At 44.1% G+C, this 20,079-nt stretch overlaps 1 protein-coding gene and 1 non-coding gene across 2 annotated transcripts; one reads left to right on the top strand and one right to left on the bottom strand.

Annotated features, from left to right (window-relative positions):
- Window positions 1-7,799: 7,799 nt before the first annotated feature.
- On the bottom strand, window positions 7,800-9,729 carry LOC119165719 (uncharacterized). Its single transcript, XM_037417801.2, has one exon. It carries the CDS (start codon window positions 9,716-9,718, stop codon window positions 8,504-8,506), a length of 1,215 nt encoding a protein of 404 aa, XP_037273698.2. The 5' UTR covers window positions 9,719-9,729; the 3' UTR covers window positions 7,800-8,503.
- Window positions 9,730-17,972: 8,243 nt separating this feature from the next.
- TRNAI-UAU (transfer RNA isoleucine (anticodon UAU)) lies at window positions 17,973-18,065 on the top strand. Its single transcript is given in 2 exon segments — window positions 17,973-18,010; window positions 18,030-18,065. It is a non-coding gene; the product is annotated as a tRNA-Ile (tRNA).
- Window positions 18,066-20,079: the final 2,014 nt, after the last annotated feature.

Raw genomic sequence — 20,079 nt, 5'->3', positions numbered from 1 at the left:
ATCTGCTATACAAGACAAGCCACCAGAGATACACCCATTGGCACCAGCCTTTCTTTAAGCCCATTTAGTTATAAGAAAAAGTGCCACGAACCTCAGCCATGTAAGCACCGCTCTCAAAGTTCGATGGAGTGCTTTCAAGAGCTTGGCGAATGCTGCGCATCTGCAAAAATACATAGGGTTATTTTTTTTTTCTCCGGGAACCTATACAAAATTGAGGTTTTTAGCGCGAATTTAAGACCACACAAATAAAGACTGTCAGGCAAGTACAGGGTGTTTTAGCACATTTGCGTGTCTTCTTATACCCACTAGATTTCTCACCATGGGAAAATTTATAAAGAATCTGATAACATCAGGACCACATTGCTTTTTTCTGGGAACTGTAAGTCATGTGGGGCTGAAGAACGTGGCAGCATTTTTTTTAAAGTGAGGTGCCGGGACCTGGTGGCAGATGGGAGGCGTTTGCAACTGCTGAAACATGAGAGTTAAAAGCTGTAAGTGAATGTAGATTTTAGGACCTTTACAGGCCCAAGTAGATTATCATCGTACCAGTAAAGCCAAAAAAAATGTTTGCCCTTATAAGCGTATTCTTGGCAGCCCGAGAATAAGGCCTAAAAATCTGAGCACACAAGCCAACCAAACAACACCGATACAAATGGTAAAACTTACAACACATGTTTTCCAGGTTTTTATTTACATATGCATGTATGCGCTCGCTTGTGTGCGTGGGTTCGTTTTACTGCACTTTATTATTCATATAGAAATTAGTATTCTCAGGCACAGCTGGAACTGAATCCGACACAAAAATCACTCACCTCGTTCACCATTTCTTGACTCAAGCCAGCCACATCGAGGAGATCCAGGGCAGACAGGATACAATAGAGTAGGCCGAGAAAAGTCTGGACCGTTGCAAAGCCTTCGACGTACGCCGTGTATATGCTTATGCACGCCAGGAGTAAGACTACTGCGCCGGAGATCATCACTGACCATCGCCAAATGCTGTTCAGCTGCTTCTTAAGCAACAGTATGTCACAAAGGCTCAGCCTGATCTCTTCGACCTTCTTGTCTCGTTTCACGAAGAGCAAGCCAGCACATCCTCCCTTCGTGAGGCAGCGAAGAATCTCGCGTTGGTGCCGAATGTACAACAGCAGAACTTCTAAGCACGGCCTGAGGACAATAAAATCCGACATTTGATAAACGTAGAACAGGGAGTGACCTGCGAGACAGGTCACCTTTAGGAGTACGCTCACGGCGACGCCCCCCACGTTATAGTCGATGAAGGTCCAAGAGAGGTAGATGGAAATGCTCAAACTTCCCGTGAATACGAGAAGCTCCACCAACCGTTGCACGTAACGTCCTGCGGGTTGCCTGCAACTACTCGGTGGAACAAAGTTTACCGACGCCTCGTACCTCGCCGATTCATCGAAGAAAGAGGATAGGCTGCGGGAATTGAAGGCGATGCAGAGGACGTTGTGCGCTACTTTGAAAACAATAATGGAAACGGAGACGATGTGGAGCCAAACGGTGAACACTTGGACTTTGATGAAGAAAAGTACGATGAACTGAAGAACGAACAAGGTACTAACAAACATGAAAATTGTAAAACAGGAGAGCGAGTAAACTAACTGAAATAATTTACCAGGTGGCTTCGTCTTATGATCGCCATTCGCTTGGATTTTCAGGAAAACCCCCAGTCCCGAAACCATGAGAATCCAGCTGTATGGCTTGAAGTGTCGTGTCATGAAGGAAGTCATAGCACGTTCACGCGACGGGCGCTGTACTGTTCGGACGAGGTGTTTCGAGTGTCGGGAGGTGAACATAGTATTACGTATTTGTTGTGACTGCAGCTGTACCTGTGGCAGAACCGCTGCAAAAAAAGGAATGTTAGCATTCTCTTAATATTTATTCTGGATCATTCATTCTGTGCGGCTGCCTCTCCACAATCGAATAAAATCAATGTAAATATACAAACTAAACGGACATATACAGCTTCACACATCCGGGCGCTAAAGAGCTTGATTGAACTAATCCTCGTAGTGTTTCTGTCTTACGAAAGTACTTTCGGTTGTTTGACATGAGGTGACTCATGAAAGTTATAGCCCCAGACATTTCCCTTCTAACATATTTCGTCATAAGTTTCCAGGTCAAAGAAATTGGAAGACACCCTGTTGTTTGAACCAATCAAGAAGAGATCTGCAGCGGAGTATTTGAATACAGTTCTTATACTGGCTTCAAATTCAGTACTAAGGAGCAGCACAACTCAAGATTTTCTTTATAGCAAATTGAAGTTTTATAACCGCAACCTATTTTCATCTGTTCATGGCTTAGGCGTGTATGAATGAAAATAATGAAATAGATAAACCTTAACGAAACGACATGGTACGCAAACCCAGTATTCCACCAGCTAATAGGTCAATTAAACTTAAGACAGTCTGACGGGTCTGCTACGTTGTATAGTGAGCTTTACTTAATAACAATGATATGTTTAGGTGTTGTCTTCGTGTCACAAATGTAAAGGTAATCACATGTACTTGAACTTCCATCAAAAGCTGACCTGAAGCTTGCACCACAGAGAGAGAAAACACGTTGATTGTATACCTAGAAATACCTCTCTACAAAGAAAATAAGGCCATTCCAAGGAGAGAAGCTGTTTCAAGAGCATTCCAAGGATAAGGCCATTCCAAGAAGAAGCACAGCCCGTCAAAGAAATGCTAGCCGTATAGCCATTTGCTGAAGCCTGCCCAGACAGTGTGCGCGCCACTTATCGCACTTGGTTCGCGTATGTCCATGAATTCATTAGACCCTGAGACTACAACAATGTGCGTGTGGTTTACGCGGTGCCACATGCCAGATCCTTTCTTTGCTTATCACACAACTAACAGCATACAAGTGCGTAGCCACTCGTTACCACTCCTCGCGTTAAGATGCTCTCTAGGTGAATATGAGTAGTCCTGTGCATGATGCCAATGTTGGTGGCACGATTGTGGCAGGTATGATTGCATAAAATCCGTTACAACGCCGAGGTGAACCAATGAATGCGATAGCGACTATTTGCAGCGTTATACAAGGTAGGGCTAGTAGCCAACTTTTTTAACTGATGTCGCGTAACACTATAAAAAACACGGATGTTAATGGATACGTCCGTTCCAAGGTGAGACGTGGTTCTCGTGCAGTGTCATCTCGTTGAAAGCCCTCCTGCTTCCTGAGATACCGATAGCGCCAGCCATCGTGACCACGGCCTCGGGATCAAAGTTCGCAGTTACTGCTCGAATGACACAGCTCCCCCTCACTCCGTGATCCTTCAAAGCGGGTGAGCTGTTCCCGCTGCTTGAATGAACAATCAACGGCCAGCTTCGATCACGGAGTGATTTTACCGCAGTACTATCTGTGCGATGGCGATGTATTCTAACAGATCATAAACTCTACATGGCAGTTTTCAGCAAACTTTGTCAAACATGTCCTAAGCATACAAAAGTATGACTGAAAACTCACAAGACATCATATAGACATTGGTATGCTTAACTTACTATTGCAAATATACGAATTACTAAACGTGGAAATTGGTTTCTCTCTTAATTTTAAAATCATAGAAGCGAAATCAATGACAACGCAGATTGCATAATTACTTCAAGCTCCATATATTTAGTCGATCTCTTCAGTGTCGTTTCATCTGTTTTACCACAGCACTTCCCAAGGTGATCTACATAACTCAGTCGGTTCCCGGACATCAGCAAACGAAAAACGTACAAGCTCCAACAAACCATAAATTCAGTTTCGTGACAAGCCCTTATCTGTAATAGGAATGATTATCAGTTCTCCTCGAAACAGCATTTCGACGAACATATACTCTTCATCTGAGATAACGAAATAGGTGGGACTGGGTTACCTCTGGAAGCCTGGGCCCACGAACAATGCGTCAAAATTCCTTTCCGGCGAGCCGCGTTCGCGCGTGACCAAACTACTGCTACTGGTCCTGCCCACGTACCCACCGGCTTGCGTGTGTACTGTAAGTGTGAGAAGTGTGAGGCGAGCTGCGATACGAATGATCTGTTTACGCCCTGAATAATGTAACGCTTGCGACCTGCGAAGTGCTTGGAGCCCGCGTTCCCCGCTAATGGTGTTCGTGCAAGCTCCAATGTCGCGCAGACCATCGTGATAACTGGTCGACATTGAAAGCAATCGATGCAAGCTAGTCCCTACACGATATACCCAACGAAGTAGCTTGCTCTCCCCTTCCTATGATACCGAACACAAAACTGCTGGCCTCAAACACGATTTACAAAACTCACTGTGTCCTTCCTGTATATATCTAAAATAAGCGTAAGTCTAAAGTCTTCTTTTTCTTCATAAATAAGTCACAAAACAGCATAATACGAGCGCTATATTCACGACGTGCCCCGCCGTGGTGGTCCAGGGGCTAAGGTACTCAGCTGCTGACCCGCAGGTCGCGGGATCGAATCCCGGCTGTGGCAGCTGCATTTCCGTTGGAGGCGGAAATGTTGTAGGCCCGTGTGCTCAGATTAGGGTGCACGTTGAAGAACCCCAGGTGGTCGAAATTTCCGGAGCCCTCCACTACGGCGTCTCTCATAATCATATTGTGGTTCGGGACGAGAAACCCCACATATCAATCCATCTCTTCTCGACGGCTGTTATCATGTGACCATGCTGAAAAGCTGTTTCTATAGATTACAAAATAATGGAAGGCGTGCTGGCACATCACTGAGCCGCCTTTGTAAACAAATCAGCCTCTATTATCTCCCTCAGATAATATATTTCCTATTCCTCGCAGCCACCCCACACAGATCATGCACTGGTTTATACAGCTCTGCGTTCTTTAACCCGCACTCAACAACGTACTGGAAAGCAGCCGTCCTGATAGTTCTACAGCTGCATTTTACGTTCCATAAGCCTGTACTTCAGACCCCTACTAGACAGGCCGAGGCAACTGAAGCCACTTGATAAAGAGACCTCAAATATAGGACTACTCATAAACAAAGTTCAAATGATAATTATCATAACTCATTGAGTTCGAAGTCTCAAGGCCATGCTATGATCATGACAGTAGCCGTAGTGGAGGGTTCCGGAAATTTCGACACCTGCGTTACCTTATCATGAACCTGAACCTAAGCGCACAGGTCTTAAGCATTTTCACCTCCATCTAAAACACGTCTGCCGCCGCCGGGATTTGATCCCACTGATTTATATGCATAGCACTTTCGCTTTTTTTTAATGCATTGGTAAATTGAAAAGGGTTTTGCAGCTTCCCTGGCACAGAAAGCACCAGTCTGAATTTATTATGCTTTCGAATCATTTTTAGGCGGTGAGACATGTTATGCGTGTACGGAAGCACAATGGCGAAGGTTTAATTTCCTGCTGGGTTCTTTCCTTCATTCATTTCATTTCATTTCATTTATTTATACTGTTAGCCCAGAAGCGGGCCGTTACAGGGTGGAAGTACAAACAATTATTTGCAAAAAAGAAGTACCGTACAGGTCTCGAGATAATTTCTCGGTATTATTGTGACCAGCAACTCGAAGTTATACATAACATACATAAATGGAACACACATGCGATGCAATACATACGCGCAGAACAGCACATGACGCATTTGAGGCGGCACTTTTGCACCGCGCTGAAGATTTGAAAGACAACTACTGCAGAATCATGCAACCAACAAAAAGTACACACACACGCAAAAAAAAAACATATGTCACTGTTATTCGGAAAATAAACGTTTTAGATTCTGTTCAAATGATGTAAGCGAGGAACAACCAATTATAGACTCTGGCAGCATATTCCAATCTTCAATAGCACGTGGAAAGTAACTGAACTTAAAGCAATCGTTACGTGGGACTAGGGGTGGTATATACATATTATGGCGATGTCTGGAGTGTTCTTGTGTGTTGACCTGGAAGTAATCTGAATAGTTTAGTTTAAAATGATTATGAATTAACTGGAAGAGGAATTTCAGACGCTCAATCCTCGTCCTAAGTTCAGGACTATCCAGTCCAGCTTTTTTACAGAGTTCAGTAGGAGAATGATGTCGGCGATATTTATTAAAAATAAATCTCGCACCAAGTCGCTGTATTTTTGTTATTTTATTGCAGTTTGTCTTTGTGTAAGGGTCCCAGACAATTTTAGAATATTCGATAATAGGTCTGACAAGAGTTCTGTAAGCAAGACACTTTATATCAGATGGGGCGGTATAAAGGTTACGTCTAATGCTATACAATGCCTTGGTAGCCCTGGAGCATACATTATCAATATGAGTGTTCCACCGGAGGTCGGGCGTGAACCATAACCCTAGATATTTATAGTTTTGTACACGCTTGAGGAAAGCATTGCCAATCTGGTAGTTGTAATCTAGAGGTGCTTTCTTTCTAGTTATAGTCATAAAGACTGTTTTTTCTGTGTTCAAACTCATTTGCCATTCTTCGCACCAATCCTTTATTCTTTGAAGATTGTTGTTTAGATTAACTTGGTCATGTTCAGTCTCGATTCTGCTATAAACAACACAGTCATCGGCAAACAACCTTATCGGGACCGTAACGCGGTTTGGTAGGTCATTTATATATAACAAAAATAAAAGGGGACCCAGCACGCTCCCCTGGGGAACTCCAGAATTCACTGCAACTGCTCTAGACTGTTTATTTTTTATTTGAACAAACTGCTGACGGCAGCTGAGATAGGATGAAAACCATTTTGTCAAGTGATTATTTTGAAACGTTTTGTCAATTTTAAACAGTAGCTTTGAATGCGATACTTTATCAAATGCCTTTGCGAAATCCAAATATACCACATCATTTTGACCACGCAAATTGATTGTTTTTGAAAGGTCATGAACAAATTCGATTAACTGAGTTGTTGTAGATAAGCCTCGGCGGAAGCCATGCTGCTTCGAAGATAATAGATTGTGCGTATCAAGATAGGACATCAAGTGTTTGTTAATAATGTGCTCGAGTATCTTTGAACATGTACTGATAAGCGAAATAGGACGGTAGTTGCGCTCGTCCCGAGAGGAGCCACTTTTGTGAACAGGGGTAATTTTAGCCTGCTTCCACGCTAGTGGGAAAGAGCCACTGCGCAGGGACGACTGAAATATTTTTGTAAGGAAGCGAGCCGCCCATTCAGCGTATCTGTACAGAAATTCGTTTGGTATACCATCAGGGCCGGGGGTTTTTCTTATATTTATATTAAGTAAAAGATTTAGGACACCCTCTTCGCTAATTACCACATCATCGATCGGCCGCTGCAATGGTGACGTAGAAAACTCGGGCAAAATGCCATTATCATGAGTAAACACAGAAGCAAAAAAAGAATTGAAATCATCAACACATTGTTGAGTAATTTCAGGTGGCCTCGGAGAGCTTGCTGGGGGAGTTACAAAGCGCCAAAACCTTGAGGGAGCTTCCTTCAAGTATTTCGTCAATGTCACATTGAAAAACCGATCCTTGGACTGCTTGATCAGACGTTTCAGTTCTTGTCTCATTGAAGAAATGCAAGCTGTTCCTTCAGGGGTACAATTTTTTGCACAAGATTTCCGTTTCCGTTTTAGTTTTCTTTTTGTGTGAATGATTTCTCTGGTAATCCAGGGATTGGTTTTACAAATGCGTTTTCTAATCCTAGGTACATAGCTGTCTATGCACTTCCCTACAACAATTGAAAAGAAATGCCATAGCCTATCAGTGCTGCAGTCAGTGTTGTAAAGGACCTGAAATTCATCAAAGGACCTTTCAAGATAGTCCAAAATAGACACATCATCAGCCGCCATAAAATTCAATACAGTGCTAAGTGCGGGTTTACCCAAGGTGTCTGGGGACAATGCTAGGTGCGTTACTACCATTCTGTGGTCGGATAGGCCTTCTACAACTTCACAACGGCTGAGTAACGGCAACAGCTTTGGGGACACAAAAACCAAATCAAGGATAGATGACCTTGTAGTCCCTATCCGAGTAAATTCAGTGACAGTTTGCGTTAGCCCGTATCAGAATGCCAGCTCCAGTAGTTGCTCAGCACTTGCAACCTGTTCCGATCCAGGAGACTGGGATAGCCAATCAATATCCGGAAGATTGAAGTCCCCTAATAATAATACGTTATCTTGGAGGCTAAAATTAGAATCCATAAAATTTCTTAGCTTTGCGATTATATCAAGAGAGGAATTCGGCGCTCTATAAATCCCTCCAATATACACAGTTCGCTCGCTGAACCCACACCTAATCCACAACATTTCTATGTCATAGTTATCATCCAACACTGAAAACCTAATGTTGTCTTTAATAAGAAACGCAACACCACCACCTCTTCCTTGCCGGTCTTTTCTAACAATTGTGTAACCTGTAGGTGTTACTTCAAAATCTGCTACATCCGTGTGTAACCAAGTCTCTGTTACGACCATTATATCCGGTTCATGCTCCAGGATTGCGGCTTCAACTGCATCAGCTTTATTCAGCAAACTTCTGGCGTTTACATTAATAACCTTAACAGATGCGGTCGGTCTCGATTTGCGTCAGTCAGAGCTGGTAATACCTGGGCTAGCATACCTGAATCGCTCGTTGGTAGCCTCATTCCAGCCATAGAGAACGTTGTTTACTTTCAATTTATCAATGATTAGTTTAACCTTTGCTCCCTTTGCTCTTTCATCCGCTGATGAAATCCATAGTTGTTTTCTGATTTCAACTACTCGTTTAGAGTAATCTTCGCTGATACTGAATTGTGTCCCCTTGAGCTTGCGGCAGTTTTTCAGTATTTTGGTTTTGTCCCTGAAGTCTCCTACTTTCAAGATGACCGGACGGCTTCTTCCAGGTATTTTCTTTCCTAGACGGTGAATTCTCTCAATGGAGCTACACTTTGAGCCAAGTAATTTGTCAAAGATATCGTCATTCACCTTACTTAAGAGTACTGCCTCATCCTCAAATTCTTCTTCTTCCACTCCGCGTACCATAAGGTTGTTGCGTCTAGAACGATTATCTAAGTCATCGATCTGCCTGGCAAGAGCCGTCAATTCACTGTCATGGCGACCAACACTTGATTCTATCATTGTAAGCCGGCTCTGTATTTCACCCAACCCTTCAAGTTGTTTTTCAATAGTCTGGAGCCTAACATGCATGTCGGAAATGCTGGCATCCGTAGATGTCTGCTTGGCCTGAATTTCATTAACTTTTGCTAGTAGTTTAGTCTGGTTACTTAATATTTCCTCCAGCATTTTTTCAACCTCGGGCCCAGGATTTTCCTCTACGTCACCGGACAACTTCAGTAACAGGCTTACAACTGAAACACAGTCATTTAAGCAACCAAGAATAGTGTGTGGACACGGCAGCACAATCAGGCAGGTACAGTTACTACGAAAACCATACTTTCGATCACCAACCTGCACAAGTAGACGCACGTAAGGCGACATCATCACGGCGTTGCTGCCGCGTCCACTGAAGGTCGAGACCATGGCCCTTGCTTTCATATGCTCCGGGCAGCTTGCTATCGGGGAGGAGGAGGACGTCATCGTGCTCCACGGGGGTGCGCAGTCGACGAAGTCCACGTGGCACAGCATCGTTGACGCCACTGGCGATGATCTAGTTGCGCAGTGGTTGAGTTCCTTCGAGGGCTGGTGCGCATTCTTCATCGGGGCCCATTGATAGTGTTGTCCAGCAATAACATAGGCCGCTGCTGCGTCCGCGAAGAACCACGCCAAAACCTGCACAAGTAGACGCACGTAAGGCGACATCATCACGGCGTTGCTGCCGCGTCCACTCGGCAGCAACGCCGTGATTCTTTTTTTTTTTTGTCAGATTCAAGTCAGTTACAGATACTAGAAGGCCATCTGGATTATCTGCTGTATTTAGTAGCTCCATATGTTTTCGGAAACCGATTGCCAGAGGCAGGATTTTTTTTAGGAGGGGGAGGGGGGGGACGTTGTTTCAACACAGCTGGGCCTAGACAAGGCCCAGTGATAGCTCTTTTGTCAAGTTTTCAATGTGATGAATGATAAGAGGACAGACCTCTGAAAGTGCGTGGATGATATTCCGAGCACACGTGTTTCTGAATAATAGATGGTTTCAAATCGGGAAAGTTTAAAACACCATTTTCTGGAACTTGCGTCAATTTCAAAGGAGTTCAATATTCCCTAAGAATGCTAAGAAGCTGGTTCAGAGTCCGTCACGGTGGGCCAAAACACAACAATGAGTACTGGAGCAGTAAAAAAGAAAATAAAAACGCATTTTTTTTTCAATGAAGACCTTATCATTCTGTTCTATGCAGGCAGACTGAAGCTAAAAGCTAAAAACATCGAAGTTCCCGAAAACCGGTTGTCGCATACCTGTAGCATTCCGCAAGGCTACACATTCACAGCTATCTGTGCACTCTTCCACATCAACCAGGAGCTATTCCTATAGTAAGGGATAATGAAAAACTTACCCACAAGTCAGTGCCCCTGCATTTTGCTGTTGGCGAATTGTTACAGACCCTTGTATCGTGCCATGTAAGTGCATGTTCAAGAAGACCAGGAGCTCGAAATTTGTAGACCCCTTAACTCGGCGTGCCTCTTTACCATATAGAGGTCCTCGCGCGTAAGACCCCAGCCATTGTTATTACTGTAGCTGGGCGCTTCCGTGGACGTAGGCAGTAGCCTGTACCACCCGTGTATAGTCATGTCCAGGATCCCAGGTGCAACAATCACGCCTCTATTGCCCATCAGCCTCCGCTGTTGTGCTATGGTGAGCCGTAGTTTCAGGGCGCCTTAGAGCAGGGGACACAAAACGCAGCTGTAGATTGTGCGTCAGATACATTGTACCACCTCCTAAAGCCCGCGATGGATATCGGACGAGGACCTCTGGTTTTTTCGAGTTGTTACCACAATATGATTACGAGACGCACCATTGTGGAATGCTGCTGGTCGATTGTGCATGCTACAAGGTTTCAAATATAGAACACGCAGTCGTTTCAGCATGAGACCGCCTTCGAAAAGTGGCTGCTGTTGCCAGGAACGAAACGCATCCTCGTAAGTAAGAAAAAATATCTTGAACTTACAGTAACACCGCCGAAAGTGATCGACTGTAAATTTCCGCTTCTGCGTGCAGAGCACGCAAGTCAATCAGGCAGGTGCCTTAATGTAAGACTTCAAGAACGTTGCCAGAAAGTGAGAAGTGCAGGACGGCACGGTTTTTTTGGCCGCTCATTGTTCCGAATGTGGGTGCCTGCCATTGTTCGAAAAGACGAGTGTTCTCGCGTCCCGCCCTAACGAAGGCACAAGACTTGTAATCGAAGCTGCAGCAATCGCTCGGGGCAGCTGCATCAGCAAACCACCAGTAGCGTCATCTGAAAAAGAATTGGCGTTTTTCAATTCGCCACGTGAGGGTCCGGTGTGTGCACGTGGTTTTTTGCAGTCTCTTTCAACTTTTTGGTTTTGAGCGGTTTTTTTTTCTTTTGTGTTTTTTTGTTTCTGCTTAAGCAAGCGATCTTATCGTCTTTTTATAACCCATATATGCGCGTCGTAGTAGTGATAAATTAGTGGGAAGTCTGTGCTCGTCCTGGTCTCTTGTGTTAGTTGTCGGAAGTTCTTGCACTGAGAAGTTTAATAATGAATTACCAACCAGCCCAATCCAACACGTCACCGTTTACTTCGGCTTGCAGACCATGTTAGTGCCGCCAACCGAGGGAACTATCACTCAACTGTCATTCTGATGTTTACCTCCACTTCTGGCTGACGTCACCCGAACGTAGTTGGTTGCTGCAAAAAGAGACAAGCCGTCACGTAATCGCGCATGCGTGTTAAATCCAATAAGAGGGCCGACGCGATCACATGGCCCCCGATATCCGCACGGCCAGCTGTGGATATCGAGAGGCTGCGCACGACGCATGGAAGTGCGTTCCGGTTCGTCCATTTCTGTCGAGAGTTGTCGCAGTTCCACCACGTCTCGGTAACGTTGGTGAAAAAAAAAAAACCAAAGTCAAAATCTGACCAGATCTTGTTGAGATCTGGCCAATCAATGGCCGCAACGAACAGTCAACTGAATGGTCATTACGAGGATAGCTCTTCTGGGGTGTAGTTACTTCGTGTACTTCATGTGGAATTACAGTGGCCGGATTGCGAATAGAGCGCGCCGATCCAAGCGGGATTGCTCTCGCCAAACCTGCGATTGGAACGTGCGCCTCTCGACGGGAGCTGTTCGTGAGCGGAAATCTAGCAAGGGATCACCAGAGGGAGCGAGGGATCGCAAAGCGTTTTTCGGACATCCATCGGTGATTGGATGAAAGGCGGACGAACAGAATGCGCCACTTGAACTTCCGCTCAAATCCGCCGGTTTCGGCGGAGCACGACTTCTCGCTCCACGAAACAATCTGTGATCTGCGGTTGCTCTTAATCTGCTATTGGAACACACAGTTCACGCTCCTAGTCCGCCATTGGAATGTGATTGCTCTGATCAGAGCAGAAAAAAACTTTATCTGGATCTGCCATTGGAATTCGACATCGCAATACTTCTGGTGGAACCTCTGGCGACAATTTTCGCGAACTGACAGGCAGCATTAGGTTTAGCCACACGCAAAGCAGGCTAATTCGCTTTCTCAGGTGTGAGCACTTACGTTTAGATGCAATCCAACTCGTCCGGAGATAGTTCAGCGTTTGTTCCGCCACACTGTGTGGTGAGTGTCTATTTTGTGACCATTCCTTGAATGACAGAGGAGGAAACGACCCACAGCTCTGCCTCTTGCAGTTGAAGCTGTTACTCTTAACTGTCAGATGTATACGCGCGTGGCTTGATCAATCCCGAACAGCGTGATAGAACGTCCGATTAAAGAATGATTATAGGGTTGTGTTCCTGGTACATCGTTACATCGTCAACAGATTGGTTGATTTGTGGGGTTTAACGTCTTCAAACTACCACATAAATATGAGAGACGCCGTAGTGGAGGGCTCCGGAAATTTCGACCACCTGGGGTTCTTTACCGTGCACCGAAATCTGAGTACACGGGCCAACAACATTTCCGCCCCCATCGGAAATGCAGCTGCCACAGCCGGGATTTAATCCCGCGTCCTGCGGGTCAGCAGCCGAGTACCTTAGCCACTAGACCACCGTGGTGGGGCATTTCACATTGTCAACAGACAGTCCGTCAACGATCAGCCCATGTGAAAGTGATGCCGAGTCCATGCAACGCTTTGACGGCGTTGTCAGTGGACAGCACGATCATGCGCTGACAAACACAATCAATGTCAGACGCCCCTGTAGTGGAAGATTGATTAATATGTGGTGTTTAACGTCCCAAAACCACCATATGATTATGAGAGACGCCGTAGTGGAGGGCTCCGGAAATTTCGACCACCTGGGGTTCTTTAACGTGCACCCAAATCTAATCTGGTAGGCCCGTGTGCTCAGATTTGGGTGCACGTTAAAGAACCCCAGGTGGTCAAAATTACCGGAACCCTCCACTACGGCGTCTCTCATAATCATATGCTGGTTTTGGGACGTTAAACCCCACAAATCAATCAATCAATCAATCAATCAACGTGCACACAAATCTGAGCCCACGGTCCTACAACACGTGGTGGAAGATGGTACTGGTTCCGATTCTCCCATTATCTTGGTTTGTGGTGACATAGCTTTTGTAGCACGCGTTGCATTGGCCGCATATAAAAATGATTCAGACGTTGACTGAGTGATCAAGCTGAACAGCCGCATGAGCTGAAAACCGACGCACGTTGCTCGCCTAGCCAGCAAATAAGGTAATAAAGCAGATGAGTGCTATTGGCTCTATTACGGGTTGTTCTGGGCGCCGCTACCTTGAGGAGTTAATCTTGCTGGTATCACCGTTTAACAACCAAACTAACAGTGCTGCCTGAGGTGGGCACCTACGCTTGAAAATATTTGGGATGCTGCCATTCACACTTCATGACGTAGTTAGTTTCGAGTCACTGCGTACGAAAACAAGAAAACAGTAGCATAAAAACCCGAGATGATGACGCCTGTGCCAAATGTAAGATCGGTAACACGGATGCAGCACCGTTGCGTGTTTAGATATTCCCTAAAAAGTTAGTGAAGCTGATGCAAGGTCACGTAATGCTTGTAACAGCTAAACGAGGCGATTCTGAAGACTAACCTGGCTGCTTTCGGGTAGTTTCGAGGCGTTATCTAGGTGATGCAACTTCCGAGTTTGTTCTAGCTTCTTGCTAAGCTTTAGCAAGGTGGTGCTTGGTTGTTTCTGCGCTGATTGTTGGCCCAGAGAGCTTCGAGTTAACCCATGCACAGACAGTCACAAACACGACACGAACATCCAAACTGAAGAGACGAAAACTCCTGCTGGAACCAAGCGCTGCCGTCTCTCAAAGGGGTCTTCTTGTAGCCGCCTTTGACCTTCCTGGTCTCCAGTATTCGCTCGTTGTGCTTACTGCGGTCATCGGCTCGCCGCCGTCGCTTCTTCACGATTGGTTGTGCTAACTGTAGCCATGTTCATTTTCATTGGGTCACCAGTGAGTAGCGGTTTTTACCCAATACCTGTGCACGTTTGTTGTGCGTGCCATCTTTGTTTTGATAGGACTATATAGTGGTGGGTTGTATTATTTACGCAATTGCTGTGGCGTATACCCATTTAGGGTAGTTTTTTTTTTTGCTAACCACACAAGGAACTATTTTTCAGAGAGCTTCGCTGTTAAAACAAGAAAGGCAGAGAGAGAGAGAGAGAAAGATGCAAGGAAAGGCAGGGAGGTTAACCAGACGCACATCCGGTTTGCTACCCTGCACTGGGGAAGGGATAAAGGGGAGAAAAGAGGTTGCAGAAAGATGAGAAGGTACACACAATCACGAGCACACTCGGGGAGCACACACAGTCTACAGGCGGTCGCTCAGGTTTGTTGACTTAAGGTAAAGTAGCAGTGCTTTAGTTGCTTTCTGCGCAACTGAGGCAGATGCCCAAGGTCCTAGTATCTTCTGCACACAAGAAAGGCAGCCCTCTAAAATTTCAAGGTGGCGACGCCCGCGTGTACGACCATCTGCAATGTAACAAAATCTCTACAGGGATGAAGCAGTATGGCATGTTTGAGTTCATCAAAGAGTGCAATAGCGGAATATTTAGGTGCCATCATCGGAGCGGGAACGTCACTTTTGATGTTATATGACTGAGAAAATTTGAATGAAATGGGGGTTTTCTGCATGAGTCTGCATAAGGATCTCTATTTCGACAGTGACCGACCGGCGTCACCAGAGGCGCCGTAACCTGCGCGGGGCCGTTCTGTAGTTCTCACAATTTCGCCAGCGTCACTAGTGCAGCCACGTTGCTGCTGCAAGTAACGTCGTTCGTGACCTTTTGACTCACATGAAGGGACTCTACCTCGACTGGTGGCTACCGAAAGTGATTCTATTACGCTCTTTGCAATATACTATCGTAGTTCTTACATGACGAAACCACCCTATAATTATGTGGCGCACCACACTGGATGGTGCCAAAGTTCGATGTCAGAAAGTTTTCAACAACTGGTATAAATTTCGGGAATTTCGAACATCTCGTAGAAGTTTCCTTACACGGGCCTGTAGCCGTTCGCCTCTATTGAGATGCGACCGTCGCAGTCGAGATCAAATCGGCGACCTTTGGGCCTGTAGCAAAGCGACTTAAGCGGTATACATGACCATGGTGGACTTTTGACGACATGAAAACGGGCAAAGCACAAGCAACCGAGCCTAGGCTTGGATATGGTTGTTGGCGACACATGACACAGGCCAACCACTGACGCCAGTCAAATAGCGACACCTTCTCCACGCCCGGTGGAACCTGTCCCCTTCTTTCAAATGTGGGTGGTGCACACGATAAGACTTCATACGTAGCTTTTTTTTAAAGTTCATAATTGTGTGACGTTTGAGCTAGTTGGTTGTGCACAACTAGTGGAGTGATCTTCCGCACAAGAAATAAAATGACGCAAAGACAATTTTTTTCCCGCTTATCAAGCGTGTTTCCGTGGCAAATTTGATCTTTTGGAGCACGTAGAAGGATAATTCAGTAATTCAAGTAAATGTGGCTCTCTTATAATCATCAGCCTGAACCACGCTCACTGCAGAGCATAGGCCTCTCCCGTTTTCCGCCAATCGACCCGGCCCTGCGCTTCCTGCTGCCACGTTATACACCTGCCAACTTCTTAATCTGATTTGCCGGCATTTCGTCAAAAAAACAAAGTGCCTTGTTAGTGCGTGCGCACAGCGTTAGTTTATCAATAGCAACAATTTGTGGTATTTTACGTGCCAAAAACTATGACGTTACTATCCTATCTGAAACGGATGTTTGGGTGACTTAATTGGTTAGTACTTACAAAAAAATCAAACACCGCAAAAAAGAAAAGGGGAGAAGCGCCCAGTGGTTATATTTGTCGGTATGTGTTACTTTTAACAACGCAATATAGTTATGAATTGTTTCAATAACTGTACCGGATCCCCCCGCAGCGTGTTGGGAGTATCCAGGCAGAATAAGCTTCACCACTGGGGCGACGCGTGCTACAAAGGCTGTTCTAGACTTTATAAAAAGCACTGGACTAGATTCTAGACTGTAGGGTACTATACTAAGTGGCTACTGTACATACGCACCACCTCTTCTTGTCTTCATCATCACCCTTCATCCCTCTTTCCTTCCCCTTTCCCTTATCCCCTGTGTAGAGTAGCAGGCTAGAGCGAACTAGCTCGGGCCGACCTCTCTGCTTTCTAATAAATTCTCTCTCTCTCTCTCTCTCTCTCCATAACTGTAACTATTCATTTTATTTTCCGCTTCTGTATGGGCTTAGAAGGGCTGTAAAACAACAAAATGCATAAATATGACACAGTAGTAGTGAAGGGCTGCAGAAACTTCTACCGCCCGGTGTTCCTTTTACGCTCACAGACATTGTGCAGCGCACGGGCTTTCATCATTCCGCCTCCATCGATAGTGTAACCATGCACCACGCCGGAATCGAACCCACGACTTTCCGGTTATCAGCCGAGCTAAGGAACTACGGTACCAGCATGGCGGAGGGGTTGTTTCGCTGACTTGATGCAGACAATCTTGCGAACGTATTTCCCATGCTTACGAGCCGGAGTGCATGTTCCTGCGTTAACTCTCTTGACAGGATACACACTGGCTTCAATTTATTCTTTGTATAAATAGTGACTGAATTCTAGTACAGTAAATTGTGATTTTTAAGCGTGCTGCTTATATTATGTTGTATTCCTAAATATTATTTTCCTAATTATCATCTTCTACGACACGAATTCTTTTCAAATGTGGTCAGTCGACACATTCACATTAGCTCAAATTATAACAATGCGGTTTTCATGTGATTTTTGGGTCTTATCGTAATAAAAATAAGTCAAGGCCTGCCACGTCATACTTGGTTTTTCATTCCTGATTATTTAATTATGGTATTTTTATTATCAATTGGTTGATATGTGGAGTTTTAACGTCCCAAAACCACCATATGACTATGAGAGACGCCGTAGTGGAGGGCTCCGGAACTTTTGACCTCGTGGGGTTCTTTAACGAGCACCCAAATCTGAGCACACGGGCCTACAACATTTTCGCCTCCAACGGAAATGCAGCCGCCACAGCCAGGATTCGAACCCGCAACCTGCGGGTCAGCAGCCGAGTACCTTAGCCACTAGACCACCGCGGTGGGGAATTTTTATTATCAACAGCTTCTCTTTTATTAATTTTGTTCGTTTGATATTATACATGTCCGAAATCTGAAACCGATAACAATCCCACTCTTTTACAGTGTGTGAATGTGAACGGCATAGAAAACAAAAGCCTACGATAAGAAAAAAAAACGTGTTCGAAGTTTCCCACGTGAAGTTTATCACAATGCTGTCGCCGAAACACAAACCGGAGTTATCGTATGTCAAGAGCGAGGCGCGCTCCCCGAATAAATGCCGCGTCGACTGACAAGCGATGCTGACGTCATACGCGCCTGGCAGCACATCTGCTGTGCATTCCGGCTGTAGATTTGTCGACACATTTAGAAGCTACGAGGGCCGTTCTCCCCAGTGGCGCAATTGGTTAGCGCACGGTACTTATACGACAGTGCTTCGTGAGCTATGCCGGGGTTGTGAGTTCGAGCCTCACCTGGGGAATGTCTTTTTTTAACTTTCTTTTTTTTACCACGAACCCGTCAGAACCTCTGGGAGCGTGTTTCAACGCCGCAAGGGAGTTACAACTGAAAAACTCATTACTTTTCTTGCTAATATATACATCTTTGTATTTCTGAAATTAGCAAGAGCTCTCAGAAACATGTAAAAATATTGAAAAAAAAAAGCCTTAAAAAAAGCAACCTCTGTTTAGGATTATGTGATTATGAATGGGCCGGGCGGGTAGCGCGTAGACAGGATAACCGCTGGTCATTAAGGGTAAGTAACTGGATTCCCAGAGAAGGAAAGTAGGTTAGGTGGACAGATGAGATTAATAAGGTTACGGGTATAAATTGGCAGCAGCAAGCACAAGACCGGGCTAACTGGCAAAACATGAGAGATGCCTTTGTCCTGCAGTGAATGTAGTGAGGCTGATGATGATGAAGATCGAAATATCGCATGCTTAAAGCTAGCCAGATTTACTATTTCAAGTTATTTCCGTACATAAAACGCAATACATTCTATCATTCACTGGATCCTCGTAGTTCTCTGTACGATTTTCGTACTTACGCTAGAAGAACTCCGAAGACTCGAACAATCTACGGACAACAACACTCATCTTTTCAGATACCCACGTTTTTAAACAAAAATCGACAGCTTCCTAGATATAAATTGTACAGTTTCAAAGCATACGATCAGGATGGTACTGATCGAGAACAACATTGAATTTTCTTGACTATCGTTCTATGTGTCCTCTTTGCCTAAGTTGTATCTAATGCTTTTTATGCGTGTGTTCTTTTCCTGTGCTTCCCTGTGTATATTGTTATCTTTTGTAAATCTCTTGCAATAGCGATGAGAAATGGCAACTTATATCTATTGGTATTTAAAACATTAAGATGGTTATGTATATTTCTGTTTACTATAAATAACACTTTATTACTGTTGTAAGTGTTACAGTATTTGCACAAGTACCTTATGTATTTTTGTATATTTTTGTATTTTTTCTGTATCCTGCAACATTCTTATGTCAGTCTGTCTGCCTCACTGTATTTGGAGCAAAGGCCCTTTGTCAGGCTTTCAGCCTATTGCCTTCGCTCCATTTTCTGTACTGGCACAGAAAGAAACAAATAAAGAAAGAAAGAAAGAAAGAAGGGAAGAAAGAAAGAAAGATGATGATTCTAAATGTTGTTTACCTGATTTTATTTTTATTGTTTCATTTGCGGTAAGTGTCCATTTTCTATACGACATGTTCTTTACACATCACAATGCTTTACGTAAAACCTTCGATTGTACAAGTGACCTTATATATATATATATATATATATATATATATATATATATATATATATATATATATATATATATATATATATATATATATATATATATATATATATATATATATATATATATTTATATATATACATATATATATATATATATATATATATATATATATATATATATATATATATATATATATTATAGTAATATTATATAATAATAATGTATATAATAATAATGTAATATATATATAAACATATATCTATTACATATGTCACCTATCTTTAATATAATATAGTATATTCACTTCATGCTATTTTAATAAATGCAGGGAAGCAGAACCACTTCGGTTTTAGCAGCAGCCACCACATGGACCTAGCAATCATTCACAAGGCGAATAACACAGAAGGAGTCATTACGAAACGAAGTCCTTACAAACACGTAATTGAGGTTTCCCTTTTTCTTCCCAGAAAAGGCCGCTTCTGCAAGCAAAATGGAGCTCCGCATCAAGCAGAACTGCACTTTCGCTTTTTGTCTCTGCTTCTTTCGCGTATGAAGAAGTGCTCTTTTTTTTATTTGCTAACGTTTTTAGCAAAGTGCGTAGTTGAGACTATAGATAAGAAATCATCGGCGTCAAATTTCAAATTAATTTGGACACACAAGACGACTTCTGCGTAGTCGGAGTGTCGGGCCGTGTGAACGTAGACGTTTTCCCCTTGCTTAGAAAAGTAACACA

Source organism: Rhipicephalus microplus, chromosome 8, assembly GCF_043290135.1.
Source record: "Rhipicephalus microplus isolate Deutch F79 chromosome 8, USDA_Rmic, whole genome shotgun sequence".
Lineage (NCBI taxonomy): Eukaryota > Metazoa > Arthropoda > Arachnida > Ixodida > Ixodidae > Rhipicephalus > Rhipicephalus microplus.
This window is presented reverse-complemented; position numbering and strand designations above follow the sequence as displayed.